A 12500-nucleotide genomic window follows, 5' to 3' on the forward strand; every position below is an offset into this window, starting at 1 on the left:
GACAGGTAGACAGACAGACATAGAGATAGACAGACACACACAGAGAGAGACAGGCAGGCAGACAGAGAGATAGAGGGAAAGACAGAGACAGGCAGACGGAGAAAGAAACAGACATGCAGAAAGAGAGAGAGAATATTAAATGCCGGGCAGTTCAACAATTCAACAGTCACACAGTCCCTTACTCACACTGGTAGTTCGCAAAATCAACTTTTCGCGTTAGCATTAGCTTAGCAACGAACCTTCACACAATACACACAAAGGCCATTTACCACTGAAAACTAACCCCAACCATACCCTAACCCTAACCTTAACCATTTAACACCCAGACCTAATCTTAAGTGGACGCATGAACCTTATTTAATCGTTTAACCGCTTTGCTAACTATATTAATGTAAATATTTTTAAAATAACTTTATTTTTTAGCGCACTGACCTCCACTTCCGGTGAGTTACTTCCTTAGCATTAGCCACATTAGCTGAAGGCCTTAAACATTTTTAGCCTATGCTTTTATTTTTTGTGGTGGCCTTAATTTTAAAGCAAGAGACCTTTCAGGTAAACAGCGTCCCCTTAATTGAAAAGGTGGATGATGTTTTTTTGTTTCGTTTTGTTTTTTGATTGACCTTATTTAAAAAGTGAAGGGGTTTTCTTTTATAAGCATATGAAGTTATATATATATATATATATATATATATATATATATATATATATATATATATATATATATATTTATATTTATATTTATATTTATATTGATTTATTGATATATGTTTAATTTTTGATGTTGCTCATTTTAATTTTGAGACACTTTTTTTGTAGAAGTCTATTTTATTTGAGGAGATTGTTTAACTTAATTACAAGTTTATTTTATTTCTTTGTACAAATTAATTTTTTGTTAAATGTTTTTTTTTTTTTTTTTAGGAACAGGTTTTCTCATGCAAGTGTATTTTTATTTAAGGGGTACATTCATTTTTTTCAAATACTTCTTTTTAAATAAATCACAATCTCTCTTTTTTTTTTTTTTTTTTTTTTTTTTTTTCTTATAGTGGATAATTTTTTGGGCTGTTGCACATCCGGGTCCACCGCAGTTATGTCATCTCATAATTTTAGTAAACTGAACTCCTGATTGAAAATGTTAAAAAAAAAAAAAGATTAACTATGAAATGGAGTTGTTTTATAAATCTATTACAGCTCTGATGAGGAAAAGCCTTTTTCAAAATTAAACTGAAAATCTAATCATTACATCTCAATTCATTTCAACTTTATTAACAGAGCGCATTTCATGCACAAGGCAGACCCAATGTGCTTCACAAAACAAAACAAAACAAAAAACCCACAGGGCTTTACAGAATTAGTTGGATATGAAAACAAACAACAGTCAAATAAACAGTAGAAGAAGGAAATAGATTAATGTGCTGGGCAACCCCTGTCCTTAGACCCTCCTCGTCAGCAGGAAAAACTCCAAAAACCCAGTGGGAAAAGAGAAACCTTGGGGAGAACCACAGTGAAGGAGAGATTCACCGCCATGGACGGACAGACTGTAGATGCACCAGGACTGATCGACGTCTATTTGAAGATGTAGTTCCAGTCTGTAAAGATGCAGTAGGGTGGGGGCACATGAGGGGGTCTATCTAGTCAGATGAGACAGGTGAGGGTGAGGGAGGAGGTCCATCCAGGCAGGTGATGGAGGGTGAGGAGGTTCATCCAGACAGGTGAGGGTAGGGGGTCCAGATAGGTGGGGGTGGGGGTGGAGGTCACAGGTCAGGACAGGGCACAGATGAGTCCCCTCAGATCCCGTCGTCATTGGTCCCCAGGCGGCTACAACTGAAACAGTAGCCCCTCCCCCAGAGGGAAGTGGGGAAAAGGGACACTGGGCACTTTTGTATTTTTGTAGAGCTGCATCATGAGTGAGAGCCATAGGCTGAACAATGGCTTCCCTGTTCATCTATAATTGTTCTGATCAAATGAAAATCTTTAAGCCTTGCCAATATTTAAGTACTTCCTGGACTGGCCAATTACATTAAGCTAACTTCCTGCCTAACTTCCATCCACGCTACAATATATGAAGTTGAAAAATTACACAAAGACATTTATTTTGGAAAAGATTTTAATTTAAATCAACTTGGTATCGAGTTCAGTGAACTGATGATTTTAAGTCTAATGATTACACAAAGCAATTGACATTGCAATAAAGTTTGAGTTAAATTAACATGGTATTTAGTGTGTTGTATTTAAAATAGTAATTCCATTCAAATCAAGCATTTAAGTTTAATACAGTTAAGTTCTCATTACTTAATTTTTTTAAGGCAACTGGTTTCCTCAAATTTTTTAAATAAACTCAACTTATCTGGTCTTATAGTGTATTGTCAAGACAGACACAGACTGAAATCAACCCAGTGGACGTTAATGTAGACATCATGGTTCAGAATACAGACTTTATTGTATTTGATTGGACAGATGTTCAGGGACAGCTCGGTTGACTTGATGAAACCAGATCCATGTTTAGAAAGTACTGACTAAAACGATCACACACTCACTCACACACACTGTTCTGGCTTTCATCTGTGTTAAAGCTCATCTTTCGTTTGGTTCGCTTTTTTTGCCTCTTCAGCTTTTTTTGCCTCCTCAGCTTTTATGGCGTCTATGTACTTCTTCCTGCTTTCATCCTCCTGGAGAAGCAAAAGAATCAAGTTTCCTTTACACAGACAGAAAACACAGAGCTCTGCTGCTGCACAGACTCAAACCTGCACAGAACTGAATGTGAATGTGGGATTACAGACGAATGAAGGCGCATGCATTACCTTCACTCTGTCTTTTTTGGCTTTCTCCATTTCTTTCTCCATAAACTTCAGCAGGTCCTTCAGTTTATGTTTCCCTTTGTAAACCACCATCTGAGAGGACACGCAAATCACACATTAGAGGTCGTCGTGTTAGTATAAAAACATCCAGGTTCCTGTGTAATTCAGTCACAATTTACATGTTTTTGTGTGTCTCTAAAAAGACAGTTGACATTTTTTTATAGACTTGCCTTTGTGTGATGTTGTCTCTTTTTAATATTTTTAATATTGAATATTTAATTTTACCTGGTTTTGGTTATTCATTTATATTGACATACATGATGTTCTATTCCATTCCATCATTTTGCATTGATCTGACAGCATCATGTTATGTTATTTCTGCCCTCTCCACTATGATACATTCAACGTTAGTTGTGGTGTCATATTTGCCGTACTTATCTCTTTTGTTGTGTTGTTTTCTATGTTTTTATTCTGCTGTTGTGCACTTATGCTTTGTCTGTTAAAGCACTTGGTAAACTCAGTTTTTAAAGGTGCTATATAAATAAAGTTATTATTACTATTACTATTATTATTATTATTATTATTATTATTATTATTATTATTATTATTATCATTTGTTAATAAAGCTGTTAACACTGAAAACTATTTTATATAAAGACAATATAAAGTAAAAAACACATGTATTTATGAGGTTTTATATCAGGATCCTTGTAATAATCCTTAGTTAATAAATAATAACATCTTTGTAATGACTTATTAATATTATTATGAGCTGCTGAAACTCTTCTGTAATTTTAAGAAGTATGGAAAAAATGTTCTGTTTTTTTTTTTTTTTTTTAGCATTACATAATTTCATGAATGTGAAAGCATTCATGCAACATTTTAGATGTATATGTTGTAGTTTTTTATGGAATATTCTTTGCAGTAGAAACAGCAGTTTTTGTTTTTTTTTAAATAAATCTTTTCCAACTCTTGTCCATTACAGGTGACAAACATGCATTGTTGGGTCGTCAGAGGGTGTGGTATTTTATGAGCTGTTATATAAACCTATTATAAACCTATTATTTAATGTTTTCTGTATATTACAGTTAGTAAATACTTTTGTCAATTTTTAAAAAAAATATTAATTTAGGTGTTAATTTTTCCAGGATCTGAATATAAAGAGTTACAAATAGCACACAAAAACCCATCCTTCTGGTACTTACTCTCTCTGCATGAAGAGCAGGGAAGAGGCAGAGTGACGGGTACGATCTCTGCACTGACATGTTGATGTCGTTAGCGGACGCATCCATGCGAGCGATGACCACGTTCTCCTGGTCCTTGAAGGCCTCCGCTAACTCTTCCCACAGCGGGAACAGAGCTCGGGACTCTTTACTGTACGGCAGATCTGGAACAAATATATGAAAAAAGGAAACAAACAAACAAAAAAGGAAGATATTAAAAGTCCAAAGCGTGACGCGAAGAGTATAGAGTAAAAAAAAACAACAGCTGTAGACCCAAGAATGAGTTTATTAATCTGAAGACCAGAATCATTCCATCTAGAGGCTATTATTGCTCTTACCATTAGCACAATATTAATATTTTACAAGTAAACGCATTCAGGTCAGAGTTTTGACTACAAGAGGAACTTCATACTCTCTGTTCTCACTCTGTTTTGGTCATCTGCTTTATGTGTAATCTTAAAATGATGACCTATACAATTCTAAATAAATGAAAGTAGAGATGAGAAAGCTACTCAGTGTGTTCATCATGTAACAGACTTCTGCTTTCACTTGCCCTCCACATGTCAATTGCATGGGTGATCATTGGTTCAGGGGTCTCTCCTTCTGGCTGGCGGAAACGGAAGTTAGTCAGCCGATGGGGAGGCTCAGGGTAGGTTTATATCAGTGGTTTCCAATCTTTTTTGGCTCGTGACCCCATTTTAACATCACAAATTTCTGGCAACCCCAGACATTCAAAATGGAGACTTTTTTTTTTTTTTTTGCTAAAATTGATTTGTTTTTGATCATGCAATAGTTTGCTATACTATGTTGCAAATAAACGTTAATTTTAGACGACATTTAGTCTATATAATGTATATTATTACGGACGGAGGCAGAAAAGCCAGGTGTAGATTACTGCACAAAGGGAGAATTTTATTTTCCTTGGTCAGGATATGTGCAGTCAGTCCAGCTTGGATTTTCAAGGCTGACAATTAATACTGAACAAACAATAACTCAAACTTTGATATATGAAAGAGCTGCAGCATCTGAAACTGACCACAATGAACATTTGACAGATAAACAGTACCACAGTGCTTCAGTTTCAGCTTTTACGTATTGTGATTGTCTCTGTCAACTCACCCTATATTTTTTTTATTAGCAAGTTTTTAATTTTATTTTTATCAATTACTAGAAATTTCAAGCAACACCATTTGAATTCCAGGCGACCCCAAGGTTGAAAAACACTGGTTTATATGCTCGGTTCTCCGCATGAACAAAAGTTATCCATCAGAAATTCCAAATTGAAATCATTTTGTTGTAGGTGATATTTCTGGATTGTACATTTCAGTGGCATTTGTGATGTGCTAAACTAAAGCTAATTATGCTAACTCTTTTATAGCGGAGACCGAGCAGCACTACCAGCCTTGACTGATCTACCACAAACTGTATTTTCTGTATGTTCAGAATAAATCCGCCTCAAGTTATACCTGCGCCTCCTCCTTCATCCACCCCGTGGGACACAATAGAGAAACTACACAACGCAGACGAAAAATAAGCACGCGGGTTACAATCACAAGTGGGCCTTTTCACAAGAGTCACAGGGATTAAGATTAAGATTAAAAACTCTATTGTATGTCTATGTTCACTTTGTATCTGTGTACTGTGATTCTAACATTCAAAATTTAAACAAATATATGTAAAAAAAAAAAAAAAAAGATTAAAAACTAAGTCTAGCTTTTTTGACCATGTCGGGGAGATGAGAGTCGACTGTTAAATTGGGCTACCTTTTCTGGTGATGATCAGGTTTGTGTGCCTTCACCTTTAGATCAGTAGGTGATTTTGGTCGCCAGTAGCTGTTTGGGTCTCCAAAGTTAAATAAGTGTGTATATGTGTGTGTTTACGTACAGAACAGAACGAACACAGTCTTGTCTGGGTTGAAGGCCACTTTCTCCAGTGTCATTCCCACCAGCTGCTTCACCGGTTTCGTGTCCCATCCTTCAGGGATCGGCTCACTTTGCATCTTCGGCTGATTCACACAAACACAATATTTCAGTGAAAACGCCTTTAAAGTATCAAACACTAGAGGTAAGTGAACGGTACCTGAGCCTTCCCTTCTAGGTAAGACTGACAGAATTTACTGATGGTTTCTATGTCCAGACTGTCAGAGGGCAGGTGGTAGGTCACATGATCTGTCAAGTTCACAATCCGGATGAGCGGCGCCTCAAAATCTCGAACCCTGAAGTACTCCATCAGCCTGCCGTTACGAGGTTCATCCACGTTCACCAGAACAAACAGAATCTGAATAAACACAGTGGTAAATATCAGCAGAACTCATCACCTCCGACACGTAAAATCTGTAGAATATTTGTGTTTCTACCTTTAACCTGAAGGCTTCTGCTACGCTGTTGAAGGCCGAGTACAGCTCTGTAAAATCTGCAGAGCTTTTGTTGACAAATAGGAGGGCATGGTGTAAAACAGGGGAGGCTAAGATCTGAGTGGCGGTCTGGAACAGAGAGGGGGGTGATAACATGGTTTATACAGTCAGCATTTACTCACATCTTATCAGGCGAACACTGCTGAATTATTGTCCTGCATATGTTTTAATATAAATGTCTTACCCTGGGTTGAATTAATACCAAATTGACTTTATAGATTGTCAGTGAATCAGAATGGATCTCATTACATTTTGGGAACAGTAGGTCAAAGTAAAATTTTTTTAATGAATTTTTACTTTTTTTTTTCTCCCATTTACTTATAATGGGCAAAATTTCACATGTCTGTAGCAGTAAAACTAATGGTTGAATTCATACCAAATTTGGTTTATATATTGCTAGTGACCCAGAATTGATCTCAGTACATTTTGGGAAAAGTACGTCAAAGTTTAACATTTTTTATGAATTTTTTTTAAATCTTTTTTTTTCTCCCATTTACTTATAATGGGCAAAATTTCACATGTCTGTAGCAGCAAAACTATGGGTTGAATTCATACCAAATTGACTTTATAGACTGCCATTGACCCAGAATAGATGCCACTACATTTTGGGAACAGTAGGTCAAAGTTCAAATAATTTATGAATTTTTAAAATCTTCTCATTTACTGATATTGGGCAGAATATGTGCGAGGGGCGGGGTTTGTTGTGCCTGGCACCACTTGTTTCTGATCTGAGTTTGGAATTAACAAAGTACGAATACACCGTCATTGTGCTTGAATCGATCTTTAAAGTGCCTGTACTTTACTTGGAAATTTTTTGTTTTTTTACATAATTTTTTACTTTTACTTCCTACATTTTCACATACCTCTGCACAATTTCAGACGAGGCTTGTGACATTGTATTCAGTACATTCTGAAGGGGTTATTGATTATGTATCCTTCTGAGACCCAGGAAAGTAAAAGTTTTGGCTTTTTTTAAATACATTAAATAATTGCCTTGATTGGTAACATCATGATGCAACAGCTATTTCAGATAAATTTTTTTATGGAATGTCATTTGCACGGGACAATGTTTATTATTATAATTAATTAATTAATTAATTAATTAATTAATTAATTAATTAATTAATTAATTAATTAAATAATTAAATAAATAAATAAATAAATAATTTTTGGGGGTAAAGCTGTGAAACTCTTGTCCCCTATGAAGTACAAAAATGCACTGCTGGGTCTCCAAACCCATTTCAGCCTATATGGATGAAGCAGTAACACATAGAAAAGATGTCACTTTAGTGTGAAATGAAAAAACGGGACTTTTACAACTTTTACATATAGTTTTACTTTTTAAGTATATTTCAAAGTCAGATATTTAACTAAAGAGGACATTTATTTAGTGTAGGATATATTTGAGCCACTGTTGAGAATTAAAGTACAGGGAAAAAAAGACAATTGATACAAAAGGAGAGTCTATATTTTCTGAATTACTGAGGTGACCAGTTCCACTGAGTTTAGATGCTGTGGAACTGTGGAAAGTCTGTGTTGACACTATTCCCTACCTGTCCAGAGTACTCAGTGACTGGGTCCATCTGGAAGACGGTGATAAAGACGATCAGCTCTTCCTTAGACGTCTCAGGCATCATTTTGTAAGCCTGGATGAGCTTCGACTGCACAGACACACAAACCAAAACACACCCTCACAGATAAATATTTTAGAGCCATGAACCACTGGTCTGGAAAAACAGCATAGAAACATTTATGAACTACATCCAAAATGTTTATCACAGGAAAATGCAGAGTGTATGTGTGTGTTTACAGTGAAGTTTACCTTTTTGAGTAGCAGTACAACATCATGTGTGAACCCATATTTACTGATGACATCGCTGTTTTGTGTCACAGTGAAGCTCACATCAGGAAGGTCGACGGCGGCTGAATAAAACGTCTGGATGTATTCGTGAGTCAGGTCCTATAGACGTGACTATCAGTTATTCACAAAGTTAAGTGCTGACACCAATGAGAAGAAGATATAATCACACAGACGGTGTTTACCTTAAAAAATCCAACCACTTGCAGCTCATCAGACGTCTCCAGCTGATCAGTGATAAGGTCAGCAGGAGACCCCGCCCTCCTTTTCAACCACGTCAGAATGGAAGCTGAGCTCTGAGGAACTTCAGGAAACAAACATTTTACTGGCAGTACTTTACCCAAACGGAGCTAAAGTGGCTGTATGTAGTATTTTTTTTTATCCTTATAGCATAATTGCCTTAGCCACAGGTGTCAAACATGTGGCCCGGGGGACAAAACCGGCCTGCCAAAGGATCCAATTTAACTCATGGGATAAATTTGTGAAATGCAAAAATTACACTGAAGATATTAACAGTCAAGGATGTGAAAATCTGCCTTGGCAGAGGTCTGCGCTCTCCGAGTGTTTTTCTACTTATGGGATGTTATTATCTTTCCTAAATTGTCATTTGCTGATCCATGGTTCAGACTAAACTGTGACACTTCTGACCTTGTTTGTTTGATTCCAAACAGATCTTTAGTGTAGCTACTGACAACACATACTGTACAGAAAACAGCTATAACGTAAACTATCGGCTACAACAGCTCATGACGATTACAAGACATAGTGTTATTTTTGAGTGACTACATCTATCTATCTATCTATCTATCTATCTATCTATCTATCTATCTATCTATCTATCTATCTATCTATCTATCTATCTATCTATCTATCTATCTATCTATCTATCTATCTATCTATCTATCTATCTAAGCTTTTGTTTATTTCTACGTACCAGGGCAGGGAACAGTGTTGTGTTTGTCTCCTGAAAGGTAAAGTCTAATATTCGGAGGGCCTGTGACATTTAGGTCTTTGGCCAAATCCTTCTCCTTTGACACATCCACCACTCCCAGTTTGACCTCTGACCCCTGAAGTTTCGCTGCAGCACCTTCGAACGCCGCTGAGACACGGTGACTATCTCCAGACAGAGGAGCATCTGCACAAATAGAGGAAAAAAAATACAGTATTAGTAGAAGAGGCAACATCCATGTATATACAAGCATTAGGATAAAAAGGTTATTGAATGAAATCTCAGTGGTGAGAGTAAAAGCAGCAGTAGCCATCATCACCCACCTGCCTTAAACTTCGTCTGTGTGTTATTGCTTTGAACTTTCTCCTTGATACAGAAAAGAACACCATCCAACTGCAACTACATCCTGAAAATGACAAGTTTTGACAAATACACACTTCTTCTTGTGTGCTGTTTTGTTGATATCACTGTCACCGTTGTCCCATGAGGCGCTCCATCATGTGCACATGTCAACACTATTTTACAAATGCACTGTGGCAGCATCCTGGGCTCAGAACTAAACAAATAACAGATAAATCTCAATAGTAGAGGGTATCTACAGCACTGGCACTGAGCTATGTGGAGATAGAAATAGATATGGGAATGTGAACTGATGGCAGCTGGACACAAATAATAACCTAAGTATGAACACCAAAGAAGGGCTAAAAGGCTCCGATCAAGCGAAAGTGAACATCAGTATGAAAAAGTAAATTGGCACACATCATTTGTCAAGTGGGCTCATTTTTTAGCTACAGATCTGTATTTTATGAACTGTTATCCTTTTTAAAATACCACTTGTAGAAAAAAAGTTACAACCGATTTTATTGATCATACTTTTTACACCATAGCCATAGTTCAAATTTGACGCTAAAAATTATGTCTAAAAAATTTTAAAATGTATTCAGTCTGTTGATTATGTAGATGATTGTTAAGTTTTAAGTATTACATTTTCATTATTTTGTGAATATTATTGATATTTATGAACATTTTTGAACGTTTGTGAGTTGCTTAAAAGGCCCTGTCCACATTACCACAAAAATACTAATTTTTAATTTTCAAGTTACTTATAATTCAGATATTTAAGAGGAATAGTTAACGAAGCGGACCTGACTGCAGTCTTGGGTACTCCTATAATAACTTATATAAAATAATAAGTTAACTAACTGTCCTGGCCTTGGTCCTATGTCACCTGGAAATAGTTATAATCTAACAACAGATCCTATATAACACAACTGACAGTACTCTGTTGTTTTTGTAATTGTTTTTTCTTAGTTTTTTTGCATTTCATTTTCATATTTCTATTGATATATTTTCTTATAACTCTATCCTGTTGTATCACTGTAAAGTGTTGAATGGGTGAAAAGAACGAAAAAACTAAAAAGTGAGTTTAAAAAAAAAAAAAAAAAAATTCAGATATTTGAGTGAAACTTTCAGAAAGTAATGATCTTTTGATGCATTTTAGGTGATCCATACAATGGTAGAGTCATCCATGTGTTACTATGGTAACCTGTCCATGTGTTACCACATTCTCATGTCAATAAAACAGAGACTTTTCAATATTACACTCCAAAATGTATTTTCAGCATAGTTGAACGTAATATCTAAAAGGTTTTGTGCTACTTGATATCAATTTCTGTCGAGAATTGCATGTTTTAGATGTTTGTGTAAATCTTAAAAAATTGATGTTCGTTTCAAATCCACATGTTATCCAGCAGTAATTTGACATTTTTCACCTGAAATTTTATCTCCCCAAATTTTCTTATACATAATGTTAAATTGCTATAAATACCTACTCAAATATGTACAATACATGCACATAAGATACTCTGTTTACATGACAGAGACTGTTGATCACCAAATGTGTCCATGTGTTCCCACTTGATTGGACCCAAAAGTATTTTTTCATGTACTAATTATCATGTTGGAACTTGGATTAATCTGTACACATGGTTTTATATTGATAGATTTCAACTGATGCAGTAACATGGAAAGAGAGCATGGACTAGTTGTTGCTACTGTACACACACTTTATCCTTTCCATGCAGTGGACTATTTGTCATGTCGGCTTCTGGACTTTGTCTGTCTTTTCTGTTTTGTTTGTCATTTCCTGTTTTATTTTGTTAAGTTTCCCTCATGTGTCTTGTCTGTTGTCTTTACTTCCTTTTGTGTTCACCTTTCACCTGATTACCTTGCTCCTCCCTGATTATCTCCACCTGTGTCTCATTGTCTTCCCGCCCTCTTGTGTATTTAAACCCTGTGTCTTCCCCTGTTCCTTTGCCAGTTTGTGCTCTGCAACTCGTTGTATTCACTTACCAGCGTTTCTTGGATCCTGTTTGTTCGTCTGCCGTGTTTGACCTGTTTTCGTCCCTCGACCTTCGATTCAGCCTGACCTCTTCCTGCCTGCCTGTTCCCGACCTGGTTCGTACCCGACTTTGTCTCTGCCTGCTCCCTTTATTACCTCAGCCTCCAACGTTAACCTGTGCTTCGACCTCCGCCTGGATTACTACCGTGAGTTTGCTCGTCCCCTATGTACCGTTGCTCGATTGATTGTTTTCCCGTGTATGACCTGGCTTGTCTATTGACCACCCTCTGTCTGTCCCTAGTGGGGTTTCCGTGGGGGTTTTCCCGACTCGGCCGAGTCGGCCGTCTGTCTATCCCACCCGCAGCCCAGACGTTTACCCCCGGAACCGGAGGCCTCTCAGAAGACAAATATTCTCTGTGTAGAGTTTTTTCTTCTGTAAAAGTGTTTAATAAAAACACTAAATCTTATTCGGTATTTGTGGTCTTGCTTTTGGGTTCTGCCTCTGTACTCAGTCTATTACACTATTATTCAGTCTTCAATTAAAGTGAAATCATTTGCAATAATGACTCAAACTCTTAATAATACCATTGTGTTTTATAATATTTGTAACGCTCACTTTATTGTAAATACAGCTGTGACACTTGAATTTCTCCACTGTGGGACAAATATAATCTAATCTTACCCTGATATATTGTTTAATTCATCCAAAATGTGGTTACAAAGAAATTCTAATAAAAAGCCACAGTTTAGGGAATAGTTTGTTCACAGTTTAATCCTGATGGTTTTTGTTATTTTTTCTCTGTGATTGAAGTTTCACAGAATATAATCACTGAGGACAGTTACATTTTATACTGAAATCATATGTTTTCTTAAATCAGTGATATATTTTCTTTGTGGAAGGAGCTTTATGGATGTGTTTAA

At 36.3% G+C, this 12500-nt stretch overlaps 1 protein-coding gene and 1 long non-coding RNA gene across 2 annotated transcripts in view; one reads left to right on the forward strand and one right to left on the reverse strand.

Moving 5' to 3' along the window:
• Positions 1-1782: 1782 nt before the first annotated feature.
• Positions 1783-12500, forward strand: part of LOC115417334 (uncharacterized) — an 18172-nt gene continuing 7454 nt past the window's right edge. Inside the window, exon 1 of the long non-coding RNA XR_003935137.1 lies at positions 1783-1851. This is a non-coding gene — a long non-coding RNA (uncharacterized LOC115417334). The remainder of the gene's footprint in view (positions 1852-12500) is intronic.
• LOC115417002 (protein disulfide-isomerase) overlaps positions 2336-12500 on the reverse strand; it is a 12911-nt gene continuing 2746 nt past the window's right edge. The window contains exons 2-11 of the mRNA XM_030130916.1: positions 9224-9424; positions 8475-8593; positions 8254-8391; positions 7985-8092; positions 6375-6500; positions 6098-6295; positions 5903-6023; positions 4001-4182; positions 2799-2888; positions 2336-2666 (exon numbers count right to left, since the gene is read on the reverse strand). Of these exons, the coding sequence (XP_029986776.1) occupies positions 2565-2666; positions 2799-2888; positions 4001-4182; positions 5903-6023; positions 6098-6295; positions 6375-6500; positions 7985-8092; positions 8254-8391; positions 8475-8593; positions 9224-9424 (1385 nt within the window). The 3' untranslated portion in view covers positions 2336-2564. The remainder of the gene's footprint in view (positions 2667-2798; positions 2889-4000; positions 4183-5902; positions 6024-6097; positions 6296-6374; positions 6501-7984; positions 8093-8253; positions 8392-8474; positions 8594-9223; positions 9425-12500) is intronic.

Source organism: Sphaeramia orbicularis, chromosome 1 (genome assembly GCF_902148855.1).
Source record: "Sphaeramia orbicularis chromosome 1, fSphaOr1.1, whole genome shotgun sequence".
Classification (NCBI taxonomy): Eukaryota; Metazoa; Chordata; class Actinopteri; order Kurtiformes; family Apogonidae; genus Sphaeramia; species Sphaeramia orbicularis.